The 21,131-nt window shown below is 34.3% G+C and overlaps 1 protein-coding gene across 4 annotated transcripts in view; it reads left to right on the forward strand.

Annotated features, from left to right (window-relative positions):
- LOC115440853 (monocarboxylate transporter 4) overlaps positions 1-21,131 on the forward strand; it is a 51,884-nt gene that overhangs the window by 15,430 nt on the left and 15,323 nt on the right. For all 4 annotated transcript variants that reach the window (XM_037440302.1, XM_030165346.2, XM_030165347.2 and 1 more), the window contains exons 2-6: positions 5,001-5,286; positions 9,298-9,441; positions 16,993-17,240; positions 18,679-18,807; positions 19,460-19,612. In XM_037440302.1, the coding sequence (XP_037296199.1) occupies positions 5,001-5,286; positions 9,298-9,441; positions 16,993-17,240; positions 18,679-18,807; positions 19,460-19,612 (960 nt within the window). The remainder of the gene's footprint in view (positions 1-5,000; positions 5,287-9,297; positions 9,442-16,992; positions 17,241-18,678; positions 18,808-19,459; positions 19,613-21,131) is intronic.

The following is a 21,131-nucleotide window of genomic DNA, read 5'->3' on the forward strand; positions in this document are numbered from 1 at the left end:
TCGTGTAAAAATAATTAAATTTGAAACACCAGGGAAACTCTGGCTTACAAATTTTCTGTAACATTGTAAAGTTCAGTATTGTTAAACAATATAAAATTTTGAAATTAAACTATACAACTTTTTAAATTTTAAAAAGTTGTATAATTGTAAAATGTATGTAGATATTGTAACTTTGGCTTTACGGATGAACAACACCTCAGTCCCCCCCGTGACCATGAAGGCTGCAAAGTCTTCGAAACGTCGGGAGAAAAATAAAATCCAAAAAACCGCGATAGAATCCGGAAAATTAGTTTAATTTCAATGTCTAACATTCGCGTAAACATAAGAAATCATAATATAAAATTTGCGCAGGAATTATATTTTATATGTATTTACAACGTGGTAGCAAGGTAAAACCCATAATATTATCCTTTGTTACGAGTCAACTGAGGAAGTAAGTGATTGGCAGAAATATCAACACTTAAATGTTTTTATATATTAATATGTGTGTTTTTTGTTTACGGTTTGTTGTTGTCTATAAAATATATTTAAAAATTTATAAACAAGATGCCTTTGGTGGCGCAATTTTCTCAGAATTTAGTAATACGTAGTGATTCTCTGAATTGCGCTCACCAATTAGCAAATTTATTTTTGTAAGTCAGTAGGTATATGTGTTCACTTTTAAGTATGTATTTTGGAGTTTACACATACTTGCATTTGGCATACAAAATCTTTATACTGAGTACGTACTGCACTTTTGGTAATTCTGATTCAGCGGTTCATTCAACTTGTTTCTTTGTTTATATCTAGAGGCCGTATATTGTTAATCTTACAACTATATTGTAGTAATATATTTGCGATTTTTTTTTATTGGAAAGACTTATGCGTAGTACTGCACATCAAAATACATTTATTACATTTTCAACTTTAATAAGTTAAGCCTTATAGTGATATTACATTAAACTAAATAATCGTAGAGTACTAACTACTACTCGGTAATAATGCAATGGATGATGTCACGTATCATTAACTTTTATATTGTATGAAATATACAGAACATAAAACGTTATCGATTTAATTAATAGTCCAACAATGCGGAATATTGTATCGAGTCAATTCAAAGTTAAGAATTCTGTATCATTTGAAATATGTATTTGCGGTTGTAAATGCACTGAAATATTTTGACGTCTTTAATCCCTTCCTGATTGTTTATTATTTTCCGCATTTATTCATCTATTTATTACTGCAAATAACTAAGCTTTGTTCATTAATTTACAATTTTCAATGACTTATAGTGTTATGATATTTTTTCTGGTTTAAAAATCATCGACTTTTTCTTTTCTCTATTCTTGCGTCACCTGACGAACTTTAGTTTTGGAGGAAGTGTTCTCATTCTCGCGGTGTGTTAACAAAATAAATCACTATGTCAGACTAGTTTGCTTTGTAAACTGCGCAAGGTCGGTTCCCGATCTTGATTTCCATGACGCTACGCAAACATTCTACAGATTGGGATTCTTAAGATTGTTTTGATAGGATATAGTAGGTGTCGATTCTGTTTTTTACTGATTGTATTTTCTTTATCCCCAAATCCATCTCAATAAATATTTTCTGTTTTATCCCTACTGTTTATTATTGGAACTATTGCCTAAACTCATATGTAATAATAATTAGGTCAACTAGATTATGTTTACATTTATTTATGTTTATCAAGAAGATCTATAAAAACAAATTTCTACGGTTGCTAATATTCTTCTCATTAACCTCGAAAATTTTCTGCCTTTGCCGTCTTTGGGTTCGAAACATTAGAATTCTTTTGATCTTTTTTTTTATGTTGAAGAGAAGTTACGTAAAAGAAATTTTTAATTGTTTGAAACACAAGGGAAACATTGGCTTACAATTTTTCTGTGGCATTGTGAAGTTTAGTATTGTTTAATAAAATAACATTTACGCAAGAGTTATAGTTTTTATGTATTTACATGGTAGCAACTAGTAAGCAACCAACTGTTTTCTTGATATATGGGTAATTTTTCGACATCTGGGGTCAATACTTCCAACTTCTAATAGAGACGTAACGTTGGCAGTCCTTGACGCGGCATTGTATGTGTTTTAATGAGCCATAGATTTCTATAGCGTACCGAAACCAACGACGTTATTAAAATGTTTATGTGTTATGAGAGCTATTTGGAAATTTCCATTAATGTTTCGATTTCCTTCAACTGAAGCACTTATATCGTCAGCGGTCCCGTTGTTTCATAATGAGAGGAATGGGTAACTAGTTTTATCGTTTCTTGGCGGTTTTATCGAAGTCTTGACCTAAATCAATAAGCACGGGTATTATCTTAGGCAATTGTTATTCGCATTTTTATCACTGTAGTGGCAGTGTTATGAAATTTCACTGTGAGCACATCAACATCGTTAAAGGCCAGTCGTTTTTACTTATCGATTTAGTCAGTATGAGAATAAACTAATGGTAAATTGATTTTTTTAAATTCTAGTTATAATTTAAAAGAAAAATATTATCTACGTAATACAGATTTCATCAGTTTCTGTCCTCAAATTTTTTATGAAGTAAAAACAGCGAATTCGTAATTGCATCAAGTATACAATTTGGCATCTGTCGAGTGTGGAAACGGGACAGGTAGAGTTTTAATATTACTACTGAAAATTATAATTACCTGTCCCATGTCCGCTCTCGATATAATATGTTGTCATTTGTGCTAAGCTTATAATCTGGGTTTATATAATAAATAATATGTATGGCAATTCCCATTATGTAAACTATTAATCATTTCCCTAGCAAAATTTGCCATAACAACGTCATGAACCACATTCCGACCTGTTTTCGTCGTTTTATGCATTTAAATGGGATATATGATTCATAATATTATTGTTCACACAAACTAGCTTCGGGTAGATTCCGATCTACGCAATTTAAACATGTATATAAATTATACTTTATAATATGAACTATGCTTTATATCAATGCGATGTAAACAAAAAATAAACTCTGAAAATGTTTGTTAATTATTGGCAGTTATGGGAGACAAAGGATGATAGATAACTGTTGTGTGACTCGACAACACATCAGACGGCGACACAAAGAGGTGATAAAACGATAATGGTATAGAGTATGCTGTGAGAACAAAGCAATGCTCTCACTCATAATGTAAACATATAGAATATTGGTTGCGATACGGACTATTCGCCTAGTTGCAGTGTCGATAAACTATTACGCACATTTATGTTTGTGGACATAATTATCTAAACAATATGATGTCATGTTTATCTGTAATTAGATGGCATGGATACATACGCGAATGGTGGAATAAAAATCAACATTTTAATATAGAAAAACTTAACTACAATGTCCTCATTTAGCTATCAACTGTGATCATTATGAATATTGTTATTCTTTATCACACTGTAAATTTTTTACATGACACTATCGGAGTTCGGACTGCATGTTGCAAGTTGCAACTTGGCATGAAGTGCATTATTTTATACAAACAATAACAATGATGCAGCCAAGTATGCAAAAACACTTTATCCAGTACCTGTTTGTATGCAAATAAGTACACATTGTGCTCACTAGTATGCTGTATTAATCAAACGCTCCACGTGCGCGAAGACCTTGGGGCCAGTAGTTATCTTACTGAAATTGTGTTCGACAATGACAATGACCGCGGGGTTAATAAAAGATTAAACGTGTTATATAAAAAAGAAAAAACTAGTTCTAAATTACATACGTTGATTAATTTTTACGCTCTTTCTGACCATAATATTATGTTAGTTGTAAAAGAAGTCAACCGCTGTAATACGTTGATTAATATTTACCTTTTATACAGAACGGTTTCTGAAAAAGATCTATCTGCCCACGATTTTCAAAGTGCCGAGTCATTGCGTTTTTATGGTATGTACTTTATGAGGCGTCTGCTATAATTTAGCAGTACAGAATTCCGAGATAACAATGTACATATTAAAGAGACTATACACGAAAATCACAACAATAAAGTGCGTAAACTGTCGCGCAGTTAAGATTTTTGTGATTTATTTTATTCGAAGAGTTTACGATTGGCGGCAATAAAAATTAAGTGTACAATTAAGTGTGCACAATCATAACTAACTCGATGTGACGCAACGTATCAAAATTAACGCTGCGTTAATAATACCCAAATAAAATAAAGCAATTGCTATTTATGTTGGAGACGCCCGTGGCAATGATACTGAATAACGAGCGATAATTTTGTAACTAGGCTAATACGAAAGATTATGACGAGTTAAGATTATGGGGCACACTACATCAGTGCAATCTATAAAAGCAATTTTAATATGTAATTGATCACTGTCTCGGAAAAGAAAATCAAATCTAATGCATGATTGATGTCTTTGTTTGCCTTGACTTCAGTTTACTTCCTAAAAGGTATTTCAGTTAAAAATAATTTGCGTAATATTTGATCATTTTAAAAAGAGCTTCGACATTAATGTGGTAGATGATAGTTATAGACTCTTGCCCTAAACGAATTGATTCATTGTGTTCCATGTAGAGCAACAATTTATGTAGATTATCAACCTTCAAAGGTCAGACTGGCGAGTACTAAAACTAATGACCTCACGACTTTCCGAAAATATCTATCAAGTGTGTTTTCATTTTCATCAAGCGTTTATTGCTTGTGATATCAGATCCGTTTTCATTATCAACCTGGTATACCGTGATATCTTAAATGTCATAAAGTTTATGGCTCAATGTTTGTTGCGTGATGATTTTTTTAGTGAAATTTAATTTTGTTCACAATTTGTATACTTAAAATATAGCGTAGATCTTGTAAAGAAATGATAAAAAAGGTATGCAAATTGTTATTTTTACGAAGACGGGAGTCGTGGCTAAAAAATTTTACATTTTCGTTGAGGTTCTAAATTTTTTGCAGTATGCAATAAATAAATACGAAGTTGAGTAGTTAAACAATTGCAATACAAACGTTTATACAGCATAATATTAATTTATTATTTCTATTTTGTTATAGACGGAAAGTGAAACCTCATGCGAGGAGGCAGCTCGACTGACGGCAGAAGGCGCAGGAGCCGACGCCGACGACGATGAGGCCTTCGACTACAACGCGTTACCGCCACCCCCTGACGGGGGCTACGGCTGGGTCGTCGTGTTCGCCTCCTTCATGTGCAACATGATCGTGGACGGCATAGCCTACACGTTCGGTATATTCCTGCCAGAGCTGGTCACGTACTTCGGAGAGGGCAAAGGGACGGTCGCGTGGGTCGGCAGTCTGCTGTCTGGCGTTTATCTTGCAGCCGGTGGGTATTATAGTTTGTTTGTTCAATCATTTTACACAACCCACGTTCTAAATGCACGTGTACATATTTAACAAAATTTCATTTAGTATAGGTATTAAAATTGGGATTATGTATTTAAATGGCTTATGACTTAATCGCGATAAATATTAGCATGCTAACAGTTTATATGACTTGTAGCATTTCTTTGGTTCATAGTAATTGCGATGAGCTGTGACGTAATGGTGGCCTGGGATATGGTGCGTGTTAATAACGCAATAAACGTTGACGTAGTACATGGTCGAATACAGTTGTGGAAGCGCTCGTTAACCGTCGTACGTGACCTTAATTCAGATGGGGCGCAGATTCCTCAGTTGCATTTGTTTTTCAACGGTGGATCAATCAGCACGAGCTGGCCATTTCCTATAGATTCAGGTCACGTTGTCGGATGCATGCGTACATTATTCATGGATTGAATGCCTGTTCCACTAGCGGACTTTGTTTTCATTAAAGTTGAAATACTTTAAAAAAAACAACTATAAATAACAAAAATGAAATGTTCAGATCATAAATTTGCAATTAATTCACTAATTTTGTTGCTCAGGAATCAATTAAATTTCTTAGAATTTCTCGTCAGTCAAAATTCTATTGGACTCTATTCTACTTATCATCAGGTGCAGTGGCGTCACTTTGCCGAAAGTAAAAAAACTGTTTATTTTATTTAGATAAAGAAAAAAGAATATTTTGATTGAATTTAATGTGTAGAAATGTTTTAAAGATATGATTTTTTTCAGCTACTTCACTGGTTGGCTGAATATAGCAATAAATACCGATAGCGGGGATTTATTTATCGCAAAAACATAAATGTCTATTTACTCTACGTGACATTAGATTGTTATCGAAATCTTTAATACCGATTTTCAATAGTAATAATCAGGGAGTTAATGTCTTGGCAACATGTTTATCCGCTATTTTATTATCGTGTTTGGTATCTGTGTATATTACAGGTACGGTATTGACCTGATTAGGTGTACTCGATGATGATACCGATCGCAAATACTGCCTTAGTACTTACCATATCTGTACAATGGGTACTTTCCTAGGTTTGATCATGTACGTTATTTTATATATAACAGAAAACAACAAAATATAGATTTTTCTTGTGAAATTAGCTTTTGAATTGGCTGAAAAAGCAGTTATTCATAGTTGAAATATTGTTGTGGGCGAGTAGGGGCGTGGTGGGGTTATGGTGCCATCTCATGTTCACGCACGCTTCGTTATGGACCACCGTTCGCGTGTCACCACACACGGTGACGTCACAGTTTGCTATTACTGTTATTTGACAGCTACCCTTTCCACCAAGTTTTAAAGCTTTATAGCTTATTCATTATAGCGTGGTTTTTGAAAACTTTTTCTGTGAAAATTTTGTTGACAAACATATTCAATAAATGTATTATAAAAAATCAACTATCTCCTATTGATTCGGTTTTTGGGATATACCATTATATATAAAGTAAGTCCATGTTGTCAACGAGTAGCGAAAGTATTATCATTTAGTTGCCTGACACCTCTGACACGGTGACCTGGGGCATTTAAGCGTGCATTATCTGGCAAATGAATCTAAATTACATTTAATTATTGTTATTTCTAGTTAAATGTTAGTGCTGGCAAGAGCAACCAATAATTACTCATGTTCGCCCATGTTTATTGACATGAAGAACAAACATATTTATAATCCCTGAAATATATTATTACATTATTCATCATTTTCAGTTTTGTGTACATTAATGATAATTATTATTGGAAATAATCACATTTAGTAAAAATTATAAAAATATATGTTTTTTTGTTACTTCGGGGGTCCTTGATGAGGATTATTGTCCTTTTGCCTCTCGACTTTCGTTACTTTATGCCGTACTGCGAAGTCCATTTATTTTTATTTAACGTGCATATGTCAAATATATCACCTATAGCTTTTGCCGTTATACCCAATTGGGTAAACGTTACACAACAGTAAAGGATTTTTAAGAGAAATTATTATTTACGCATCTCCTTATTTGTAATTTTTATTTTAAATGGATTTTGTGCACATCCAATACAATAAATTAAATGTTTTACGGCACTCCTTGAACTCGATTACAAATATGTAAATGAACATATAAAGTTGTGCAGATCAAGTTTTGCTATGTAGGTTTTAGTACCAAGGTGGTCACTTCAATTATTTCTAACAATTTTAACCTTTTTACAATAATTAAGTGATCAAATGCGTACTTTGAACGTGTTTGTAAATGTTTAGAAGTAAATATAATTAGGACAGTTGTATCATCCTTGTTGTTGCAATTGTGGAGATAGATTATATTTTCTTAGTTTTGCCGATATGTATTTACCTATATCTCGCCCGAGGGTGATACACTTGTATCTACACAATATACCTTAATTCTCTAGTTCTAGTAAATGAGTTGCCCTTTTTTGTTATGTTTTTGTATCAAGCAGAGATCATTTGTATATCCAGTTGTAGATGAATTGCAAAGGGTTTATATATCTACAAACCTTCATTGGTAAATTGAAAATATCATCTGCTTTAATTTTTAAATGTCGGTAATTTTAGCACTTCACCAGGTTTAAGTAACTTAAAATCATATCCGATACTATAAATTACTGATATCGTTTATTGTGCTAGATATCTAGATTTATGAACATTTTCCGTGTTTCATATTAAGGACATGTAGTGTGGTAGTATGAGTAACAGGAATAATTTAGTGAAAATATTCTATTTTTATTTCGTATATAAATGTGATAATTTTGTTAAATATCCATCTAATGGCCTGCCATATTTAATGCCGTCCACGCAAAAATAAAGTTATAATATCAACGGATTTCGAGATTATGACGTTACATTCAGTTTATGATGTTCACGATTTATTACAGGAATAATTTTACTAGCCATTAATTTAATGAGCTGACGGTATATTTGAGAATAATGGCGTTTAGGGTTATTTTCTCCATTTATTTCATGTACTTGAATCTAACTAGCTTCTTAATGGATTGTTTAGAGGTTGTCGTAATTGGATTCGTTTGCCTACAGACTCTCAATTATAAATTTGATATAGGCACTTAAACTCATGGTATATGTAAATATGTATTACTTCGCCTAGGAAATAACTTGACGCCTCGTTGTTACTATCTGAAATACGACCGTGCACGATACTTAAAAATATATAGAGCACTAATATTGTAGATATGTAGAAAGTCTTATAAATATAGAACAATAAAGGGTGACCCAAACTTATTGCATTGAAATGTTAAGTAAAAATTATCAAAGCTTTTGGTGATAATTCGAATTAATTTCGATCCGTTAATTTATATCGTATTGTAATCAATGCCTACTAAGTTAGCGGCCCGAAAAATTACGTTCCCCTGTGGCTACAATTAGTTAATGCAAATTTTGAACAACAAACGTAATATTGAATTCCGAAATATCTACTTAGTAACAGATGCAAAATTACATCTCTTTTTAAAGGATGCATTTGATTTTATTTCATTTGTTATAACAAAAATTAATCTCACTCACTACTGATTTAAAAAAGGCGACAGCTTGTTTCTCCTTTTACGCAACAATGAGTCAATGAGTTGACATGATTTTCTACAGTAAATGCGCTTGAGATCGTCATACTTGTTATTTCGAAATAATACATGGTTCCATAAGGCTTTCTTTTTTTAAGTCCTTATTTAAAGAGCTTTGTCATGTGTTACGACTATGTCGCTCCATACGTCAACTGTGATCTGCGCCTACTCATTTCCCCTCATACTCCCAAAATGTTTTATTACAAAATCCCTGGCACCCTCCGACGCAGGAGCAGACACACTAGTAACATATCCTATATTATCCAAAGTTTAGGTCCACTCCGCACACACTACAACAAAATATGTACGTTCTAAGGGTTTTATTACTCGGACAGACTTTTACATAGGTCAAGCCGTAGACGTAAGTTATTTTTTTTATAAAAGCCGCAACCTTACTGGGTATTGTTACAGGTCCTGTAGTATCGGCGCTTTGCAACAAGTACGGATGCCGAGCGGTGTGCGTGGCGGGCTCGCTGGTGGCGGCGGCGGCCTTCGTTCTATCCACCTTCAGCAAGAGCGTCACCATGATGATGATATCCTATGGATTGCTTGGAGGTAAGTAGAGATGTACGTGTAGGTTTTCCGATCTCAGATCCTATAAATAGCTTCTGTTATAAGTAATACGAACAATTTATTGTTACGGAAGTAGAAAAAAATACTTTTTGATTTTAATAGTAGCAATGTTATGTTTGTGTTATAGTGATTGTTAATTCCAGTGTTAGATTAGTTTTTTTATCAGTTACTAAGCAATGAAATGATTTTATGCCTTAAGTGCATAGTATTAAATTTGCTAAGCACACGATAGTGGTTAGACTTGTTTTTGTCGAAGAAAGATATTTTTTCCTACATACTCACCACGTTTTAATCTTCCACGGATTATATCGGCTTAAAAACAAACACTTACATTTTATTAATGGAATTGTGAATGAGCGTCACGTTTATCTTACACGCAACAAGATTTATACCAGAGGAGTGTGTTTGTATAAAACGGATGCTCGCACGTATACAAAACATTTATTATAGATACATTGGTTTATTACGTTATAATTATAGTCTAGTAATACTATACGAGTATGTTAAATGAACCATAATTTTTGTGATTATTGGTTGTTATTTTCGAATGCAATGTCGTATCTATTTAACTACATTAACTTATTCATCCAAAAAATACTTAAGTTAGTAATGGCTTTATTTCATTATATTACTTACAAGTAGGTGCTCTACCTGAAGCCAACAACGATGCTCGCACTCGTGGCTGAAAACGTGGCGCCATTCGGCCATGCGCGTACATACGGAGCGGATTTTACTACTCCATGCGGATAATTCGGTGTTTGCGTTTAATTTGCAAAGCTGTCGATCGATGGCAATTATGACGCTGTGGCTTGTTTAGAGATTTCAGTCATTTGAGTAATATTGTAGTTATCTTAAAAAAATCTTATACGCGAATGTAAGCGCAATGTTTCATTTCTGAACTCAAATGTATAGCCATGTTCTGGAATAATTGCGTCGCTATTGATTACGACTTGAATTTACCTACATTCGGTAACACAGGGTCAGCAAAACACGTTTAAAAATATTGCCTTATTTATCTACCAACCGATGCTCTGGCATAAAATCTTCCATGGAAAATATCAATGGGTATTTATTACTTATAATTTTTCTGTATAAAAATTCAGCAAAGATATGTCATGGCTTTGGAATCGCTCCCAGACCCCCATTGTGTAGTTACTGTACATTCATGAATATCATCGCATAAGTAAATTCAAATAGTTAAATATTATAATATGCACTAAATGAGTAGACATTACGAATCGTTAGTTGAGAGCCTTCAACTATTAATAAAATGCTATTTTCGGAGATAATACAAGAGCAATAAAACAAAATGCAGCGCTGGTTGGTGAATGCGAGTGTTATGTAAACTTGGCGTGTGCCGACCTTGGCACATTGGCACAAACATGCCATGGATGGCGTCGGCTAGTCGCGGCGTCCTTGGAACCTTGGACCGACTGACTCAGTGCTCGCGCAAAGGATGTATTGGCGAGCGTTCAGCTCATTTGGGTCATATTCCAGCTCGGCAATTAACACTAATAACTGATGTACGGGATCCGTTTCTATTTATACACATCCCGCGAATTAATGAAATGGTCAGTGTTATACAGAGTTTTCTAGTATCTATTCTTTGGTAAATGTGTCTAAATTTAAACGATTTGATATAATAAATATCCTTCTCGCCTAGGAACATATTGTGTATTTAAAAAGGTCGTTATAAACTTGGCTCGTGATCGAGACTTCCAGGTTATAGGAGTCACCTACGTAGTAAATATATGCATTTCGCAACGTCATGATAGTATGAAATTTGTTACTTTCCTTTGTTAGGTTCAAAAATATTTCTCAGGCTGCGTCATAGGTCGATGAGCGAATTAAGTTATTTTCGGTGCGGGACGGTTTGCCTTTGTAACTTTAGTGCTTTCAAGAGAACCATTTGCATTAAGGCTCTTACGAGATTTAATATCTAGAGAGCAGTTTTGTTACTTGCAATGTTCATTAAGTTAATTGTCCGCGGTTTCGCCCGCGTGGCAATTTTTTTCGGGATAAAAAGTAGCATAAAGAACTCAGAAGTAATATAGTCCTATTAGCGGAAGAATATTCAAAATCAGTTGAGTAGTTCTAGAGACTAGCCCCTGCAAACTCACAAGCTTATGCTCTTTATTTGTATCATAGATCTGTATCATAGATTAAAGCTAAAGAAATCATTAAGGTTCATTAGGTTTCTATTACTCATTTAAGTTTTTGCGTTGATTGTGAATAATAAATACTTAAATGCTTGATACCTTTGACAAATGAATGTCTAGACGTAGTAGCGCACTGCAATGACACTAAAACTAGTAAGCCAAGTATTACAAGCTAGTGTGCGTGACAGCTGCGTCATACGCTGTCCCTACGTATTTCTTTTTAGCCTTGTGTGCGTGCATAATGATACCAGTTATTGCACGATTTCCATTACGACACGAAGAAAATTACAATGCGAAAAAATTAAAAACTAATTTGTTCGAAACAAAATATTTAGTTTCTCTGATTATAATTTTGGAATTACTTCAATAATAACGAAGATTTGATTAAATTTAAATACACAAATCCTCAATTCTATTTATATTAACCCTTGGAATACGGGGAGCATTTTGCGTGAATGATGCTAAGGAGCCCTTATACATATCAAAAAATCAAATTTAGTGTGTATGGTGTTAAAATTTTTACACTTTAAATTAATAATAAATTATTTCTCACTGATTTTTTTTTTCTTTAGCTTTGTTAAAAATGTACGATATGGTCCGTGTAATTATATTTTTATGTTTAATCAAAGCTATAATTGAATTTGTAGTTTTAAATGTCAATATTAAATAAAATATGTCAATATTTATCGTTATTCAAAACATTTTCTTTACATCTATATTCTTATTTTTTTAGGAAATGCTGATTTCAAAAACTGACAATCCAAAAGAAACGGCAATTAAATTAATTTATCTAAACCTGGCTTATTTTTTGTTTTAGATCGATCTATGTAGTTTCTGAATACTTTAAAGACCAATCAACCGACATTTTTAAATAAGTAATGTAAATTTGCGTAGCAACAGCGATGACAATTCGAAGCGTACTGAGCGCGGAAGTTGGACATAGACGGGAACTGTTCATCTCTATTTTCTTCGACGCGTTTCAAGCTTTTAGTATCTATCTAGACATATTGTGAGTCAAAGTTTGATACCTACCTACTTACCAAGACACCGGGTAAGGAGTTTTAGAATAGTTAATTCCAATTTTGAAAGTGATACCGAGTCGCGCTGCGTGTTAACAGCCCTCATTCCACGTGATGTGTATTGTATTACTGATCCTTTGGGAAATACCGAGAGGTATCGATGTTCCGTTACGATCGTTCCCGATTACTTATCTCTATTGGCTGTTTATTGTGCTGAATTTATAGCACGTCCCTACCCGGTAATCTTATTAGTTTACATGATTACCTCCCTAACTTTATTTATTTAATCGGCTAGACGTGCCCGATCCGGTTCTGTCCAAGGGGATGAATTTTAAACAATCATATCGTAAGTAAACACATATCTATTGACATAACAGAAAGAACTTACAAATTGTTAAATCACAAATTGATTTAACAGTCATCTACAATAATCATTTAATCTATAGAAGCCGTGGTTTATTGGAAATTCCCACTGGCCCTCGAACAAGATGCTTGAAATATTAAAACTGTTTCAACACGTTCTTTGTTCTCTGTAACCCTTGAAAACGGCACCGACCGTGTGTGAAACTGGACATATGCCAATGCAAACGTGTATATTGCAAAATGGAATAACTAACCGTCTCTCTCGATGAGTTGAGCTCTTTTGTCAATCAGCACAAGGAAAGCGGGCTAACCATTCTACGAATGCATAATATGCTATGCCAGCGATGTGAATAGCCGATAGAAAGCAGTATATTATAGTTGGAGGTGTTTACGTCTATTGTGTACAATAAAATTATTGTCCCGATTTTCCGCGTTCCGACTGTGTCGGGAATAACATTGTATTCATTTCCTATGTTAGTTGACATGTGTGTAGTCAAGGACTTGTAGAATACGATTATTAACTTTATTTTTAGAATTAAGGGCTGCCCAAATTTAAAAATGTTACGGCAATTACAGCGATTGCTTTTTAGTGATTTCGTGATACTTTCAATTTCGATTCCATTCAAGAAACCAAGTTTAGGGTAGGTACAGATATTCATGAGAAATAATATTCGGTATTGTATAGACAATTTGTATTTTTACAAAATGTTAAACAAAGCATAACAACATAAGTTACCCTCATTATAAACAAATAGTAGTCTTTGTCTATACGAAGGTCAAACTGACGTACTTTTGGCCTAGTGCCAGATATCACAGACACCACGGCGCCTTATACGATCATGGTGATGTTTAATTGTAAAATTTTGTCACAATTCAATCTTAAAAATAAGAAGATAAGATCTATAGATGAATAAACGGACTTTTGCGAACAAAGTCAACATTGATATTCCATTGTTCGAGTAGTTTTACACGACGTAAGCTCCTTGCAAGTAGCGCCTTTGAATAAAATATTCAAGATTTTCCATTACATTTCTTTTTATATTTTGTACAAATTTAAACGCTGCAAGCCATCTCTCTTTGTGATCTATAATAGTTTTCTGAAGAATATCGCAATTTGCTTTCGATGAAATAAGGGTAACCGTCAGATTATAATATCCGTCTTTTACTTGACGTAAATGCTACCTATATTTACATATCGGCGGCGCCAATTTATGATAATAAAACTAAAGCACTACGTTTTATTGTTGCTTCGCTATTTCCGGATTATGTATGTATATTTACCAAGTATATACAAGATATTTGAAGAAATCATTAGCGTTTGTTTAGCAGTAGTTGTAGTGCGGTCCTACTTGGCACCGGCGTATTGAGATCATCGTATTTCAATGTCGAGACCATTCGGAAACGATTCGTCACGTCTATGAGTTACTCACATGTATAATGCATACACAATAATTATGTTTTCCTTCCCTGACGTACAGATTTATTTATAGTGTAATCACTTACCCTTAACAAAACCTTCATAGACATTATGCTTAGCTCAGCCGATGTACAAAATATGCATCAATTCAGTACAAAATATAAGTTCTAATGTTGATTATAATCAAAATTTAATAGATTGTAATTCTGTCAATGAGTCGTTTCGAATAGGATTATCAGACAGCTTACATTTTTTGTTCATTAAATATTTGTAATAATTAGTACTCTTATCAGATTATGTATCGCAGTAGTTCGGTGGGGTAATGTTTTTTATCACTTTCGATTATCTAGGGAAGAGTGATTGGATATACATATTATATTGTGAAAATAATGTTTATCAAAACCATATTAATACCTACATATGAATAGTTTAAAAATACTCAATATATATTTTGTTATTTCATAAAATAATAGCTTAGTTGAAGCGGCACAATAGGTTTCACATATTATACATAATATTTGCTTGTGATAAATTCATTTTCTTTGCGTACAAATTAGAGTATGAAAATTAAGGTGACAAAGACCGAGGCACGCCCAACTGTCTTGGAAAACTATATTACCTAAATTCCGCGTATTGCATTACCCTACTGAACTTCTTTCGTTTGCTCATTTCAGTATTGTGTGTAAATTGATGATTAATTAATTTGAAGTGTAATAATGTGGAATATGTACCGGATAGTGACGTATTTAATGAACGAGTAGCGTCGACCTCTTTGCAGCAGGCAACAACTCATCTGTTCCTTTGTGCGGTTTCATATACCGATTTGTGGGCCGACAACACAAACTCTGACTCATGCAATATGATAGTCCTGATTATGTACATTTTGTATGTGTACTTTGTCATGGCGATAAGTAAATAAATAATTGGAATTGTAGTAACGTATTTAAACAGTTCTTTTTTTTATTGAATAAAAAAGGATTCAACATTTAAACTAAGCGTGGTTTGAATAATCGTTACATACTGGTTCAAGGGAACATTTTTATACAAAATCAATATACACTTATTCAATACGTCAGTCCGTTGCTAAGCGTAAAGTCCTTCGAAGGTCAACTTTAATAAAGCGGGAATGTGATCCTTTGTTCAGGAAAGTTCGATCTTGAGAATTCTTGACCTGGCTCATTGCCCAAAACCAGTCCAACGACCTATCAAAGTAAGCTCTTTATAAAAATGCTATTAACTTCGAAATTTACAGATTTATAATCCCTAATGGAATCGTTAGGAAACTTTTTCTTTCGTTTATATTGAGGTTATTTGATTGTAGGACAAAACATTTTGATTCGATAGTAAAATTCCATTTTCAATATATACTAAGTATAACTTGTATTATAATAATATTTTAATAAAAATGTTCCAATGCCCTTGTCATTAAAGTTTGTTTATTTGTTCTTTGAATTCATTATGGTTTTTAAATTATTAAAATATTGTGTTTTAAATTGTATAGAATTTGATTTACTATTGATAATTCAATTTACAATCACAGGGCTAGAATAAATAAATTATTTTGTGGTAGGTATAACAAGGATGCTAATGGAATCTAAACAACAATCTTCTAATGTGCCACACAAACCCTATGTTTTAGTATAATTTTATTGCTAGCATGGTGTTTGCAAATTGTACAAAGATGTGTAATTTGGTGTACTGCCAAATTGATGACATACGTATCACAGCTTCGTTGCTTCAAAGAAGATAATTAACTACAACTAGATTTATAGACATCTGAATTGCGTGTAGAGATATGATTTAAAAACACAGATGGTGAATCTAACTCATCATTGAATTCGCTATCGAATAAATACAATTATATTAAAAATACTTACATTGTGATAAAAATAATTTACGGGTTATTTCGCGATAAATTTGTTTAAGTTTTACTCTATGTTTCGAAACCTGCAGCCTTCATGGTTACGAGAACACTGGTGATCATATACTCTTTGCCCTCTAATTCTTTGTGACTAATGAGTTAAAAAGAATCGGAGCTCAAATGTGAGCTTCGATTGTTTTGATTTTGTTTCCTTGCTTTGTTGTTCTAATAAACAATCCACGGTGAATAGATGTCATGGATGCAACTTCATTAATCATGCAATTGTATGACTCTTCCGAAATCTACTAATTATTATGTGTATACGACTATAATGATTTTGATTGGATTACTAAAACACATGTAAAATTTGAAGCCATTTTAAAATTATAGGTTTTTAAAAGCATTATTTAAAATGTCCTCATCCTCAATTTATTGTGCTCATTGTAACATCAACAAGGATCAATGTAGGGATGTGTCAATTATGGTTGCAAAAACATTTAATAAGAGGCAACAATTAAATGTCTCTATGTTTTTAATTACTGTCTGTATGTGTAATGACAGCATGTCCCTGAACTTTGAGAGTAAATGGTCTATCATATGAGTTCTATAATATACATAATTTATTAAAATCGTTGTCAACTGTGGTATATGAGTTTAAGTCATAGTTTATTTACGAAGATACATCTGGGATTAAAAAATCTCGTCTCTTTGCAGGTATCGGCTTCGGTATGATATACTTGCCGTCAGTGGTAGCCGTGGGATATTACTTCGAAACGAGACGGTCACTTGCTACCGGTATCGCTGTATGTGGCTCCGGAGTAGGCACGTTCAGTTTCGCGCCCTTAGCTGCTCTGTTGCTGAACGAATTCGGCTCGTGGCAGAATGCGAACCTGCTGCTCGCCGGGCTGATCCTCAATTGCGCTGTGTTTGGCGCGCTGATGAGGCCCCTTGTATACCCCAAGGTAGGTGAAGATTTTTTGGTGATAAGTCTGAGGGTATAGTTATTGTCATTTTTGTTTTAGCGCTGACTTGAATATCGTGAGTTATATTTTATTCCGTAGGTTAAATGACTGAGGACTTTTAAATACAGTTAGCCATATAAGTAGACGCTTAGACATATCTTACAAAAAAAAATTCTTTTTTCACAAAAATAAAATAAAGGGATTTACTTTATTTCACATAAAGAAAAAAATAAATAATTAAACTCTACTTGTATAGACTATTTGATGTTCTTAAAGTATTCAGCTACTTATGTGGCTGACTGTACATCAATATGATCAACAATGCTCACAATAATTAATAGAGTACAAAATAATTAGAGCGTTCTTTTCCTTAACGGTAACAATGTACCGGTACATTCAGTTTAGCAATTAAATGCTCACCGCAGGATGCGGAATGCTCTAGTCAATTGTATCATGAAAAAACCGCAAATAGGCCTGGCCTATGTTATCACTTACAAACAATAAAGATAGACACGCGTTTATAGATATTTTTTTTCAAATGATTCTATTTCTGACAATTTGATTACTATAGAAGCTTTGTTTATATCTGTTTTTCGCATTGGGTATGTCGGGTCGATGAGGTTCCGCTACTTGATATGTAATCCCCCACCCACCCCGCGTTTATAGATTACTAACTTCTGACCGCGGCTCCATCCGCGTGAAAATGTGTGTCTGGGATAAAGTTCCGCTTTATAGGGGATTTTCCCCGCCTTAAAAAAACACGATTTAAGTAGTTAGTTTCCACACTCGAAAGCATTAGATCCGATTACACAAGATAGCAACACTTGTAAATAAATAGCTTTCATTGCAGATTATTGGTGAAGTGGAGTGAGTTATCGGACCTTGATTTCATGTGCCATTCGTTAATATTTTTTTATAACAAACATAATAAGAGCGATTTTATGTTAATCTTCATATCTTTGCCTTATTTAGGCAATAAATTATTCAGGTTCTTAAATTCACCCGTGCTATGAATTAATCAATTTAGCTTTCCTTATTGTTGATATCTCGTCCTCTCCCAGTGATCGTCCAGAGCCGAGATTCCTAACTCGTTCGTAGATTGCTTTTAGTATGGTCACTTAATTTTCAAGGGTTGCGAGCGCCAAAGGAGCTCATCCAAAAGTTCGGTGTGTTTGTATAAGCCGACCCTTCTCAGGCTAACAAACGTACGTCATTTTAAAAATGAAGCTGTTTTAAATAATTGAAGCTGTACAAGCATCGTCAATCTTTTTTTATGGCTTGAGTTTTATTTTAACTTCGCCCCGACGCCTGTGAACTTGTGACGCTTTAGTCTCGCAAAACGATAAATGTCTCGCTTCCAGAGACTTCGAACCGGCCATAAAGGTCGATTATAGCCGTAGAAAAAATAATTTAACCTAATTGCATTAAAATTTTACAGACATCGGGTGAAAAGCCACTTCTGCAGCGTATGGCCGAAGAAAAAAGGTTGCAGATGGAAAGGGGCTCCATCGGCGGATCGTACTTCGTGGTGCAGTTGCCAGACGGCACCATGGAGAAGAGGTTGAAGGTAAGCTTGACTTGGATGGATACATAAACATTATTAATGAAATCGTAATTTCTTTTTTGTATATTTTAAATTCAAGTAAAAATTTAAAATAATTGAAAACTATTCGAAATTTAATTAGAGACTGATTTTTACAATTAAATTACAATTTATAATATATAAAAATATTAATCACTAATTAAGTATCACTATGTGACGTCGATGATAAGGACTACGAAGTATATAAAATAGACAAAAGTTATAAAAAATCAAGAATGATCGATCCTCTCGTTCGCTGCGTCAAGAGGGTTTCATATTACTCACCTTGGATGCGCAAAGGCAATGCCGGGATGCTTTTCAAATGAGCACATTTCATAGATGTTCCCAAACAGTTGCAGTAACATACAACTGGATCTGGTAATTAGTAAGAGGGGCTTCTGGCTCGTAGACTTTTATAGCAAAGCTGCGCCGAAACGCTTATATAATTTCTCTAGAAATAGAGGAATATGCACCATCGAAACACGTTGGAACCTTTTTGATGTCTGGATTTAACAAAGCCCTTGATCACCTATCGTGGCTCGCGTCGACCGAGAGATCTGTTAACGGATTCGCTCGCGGAGGTTGGCCGCCGACATATGAGCAGTGAAAGTGAGGAGAGACAGTGGTGCGTCCGCAGGCGCCGCTGAACGTGGACCCGGGCGTGCACTCGTCGCTGAACCTGGAGGCGCTGGCGCGCGTGCCCACCGCGCCGTCCATGCACGCCGTGCCCACCGCGCCCGCGCTGCCCACCATCGCCGAGGCGCACGTCACGCACGTCGCGCCGCGCAAGGTGCCCGCCCTCCTCCACCCTCCCACACACTCCCACACACTCCCACACACTCCTCCACGCAGCCTTGCACGCTTGCATCACGGAACACTCCATCACGAAACTACTACTTTCCTGTCATTGTCTTTTGTGGCTATACCGCCATTTTCAATAAACTATCCCGATCGCATTTTTCGATCTTTCTCAAAATGGACCAATTAGAACAGTTTTCTTTTTACATTACCAATGAGTAATTTTGATCGGTTCATTTTCGGAATCGGATTGAAATGGCGATTGGGATCATTTAGTTAAAACGGCTAATAGAGTATTTATCAAAATAAACGCACGTAACGAAATTGTTTTACGATTTCTTTTAATTACCTAATTTTCTTTGTTTGTCTTATTTCATTCTATATTTTGATAGAACGAATGTACTAAGACAAAATAAAAGACAGATGAGACAAAAAATCATAACAGTATTTCGTAAAAACTATTTTGTTGCGTACATTTATTTCGAGTAATACTCTATAACCCTGCGTCTGCGCATAATGGAACTATGAAGCACTGACCACCGACTAACGCTGGTGTTCTTGCCAGTGTACTTTGTGTTAACTTTGTGGATGTCTCTTCTCTGTAAATACGGATCCACGATTAATGGAAAGTGTGGATCATATCTTACAATACTATTATAATGATCATAATATAATGTATACATAATGATCATAATTTATATTAACTGTTGGACTCAGATCCGAGAAGTAATGGAGTGAGGACCTGGCATTTTTGACAATGTTTCTACAATATTATTATGGCCTTGTAAGTGTTACTTTCTATGTTCTTCACGTAGAAAGTACACGTAGTTTAAAGTTAAATAAACATTAGAATATTTCATGTACTTTGTTATTTCCACTAATTTAAGTACTGCAATTGTGGACTCAAGATACATAAAGATATATTCAATACGTTGCTTCTCTTGTCAATACCATTCTGCCTGAAGGCGAACAAGGATCCAGGCATAAGTTCTAATAAAGCTGTTTATAAAAATTTCCTTTCCCTTTGCACTGCACTTAACTTGGACCTGCTTTTGTGACTAACATTCAATACTTGCGATATTTCAATGTATACTAACATTAGAACTAGTAATGTATGTAATCGTAAACACGTACGTCAGTGATCTCCGTGATTAAAAATAATTTACCGAGTAAAACCACGACATACCAGTATAAACAATCATCATCCTTTTGGACTAGTCAACAAGAAGCTTGAACAAAAAGTGAATACAGTGAAAAAACAGTGTTTTGGTGGAAAAAGTTTCACTAATTTCGACATCATAACACAAAAGTGCAATTTCATCCACCGTTACTTCCAGAGACTATAGACGAACTGCCATTTGTACCAACATACCAAAACAATTGGCCAAGTGACATTGACATTTCAGTGTTGCCAGCAAGTAAAATTTTATTGGTCAGTGTGACCATAACTTAAACTCAAACTACCCCAAACAAAATGGATCAAGGTATGGAGTTACTGCTATCCAAACTAG

The sequence above is a fragment of the Manduca sexta genome, chromosome 19, assembly GCF_014839805.1.
Source record: "Manduca sexta isolate Smith_Timp_Sample1 chromosome 19, JHU_Msex_v1.0, whole genome shotgun sequence".
Classification (NCBI taxonomy): domain Eukaryota; kingdom Metazoa; phylum Arthropoda; class Insecta; order Lepidoptera; family Sphingidae; genus Manduca; species Manduca sexta.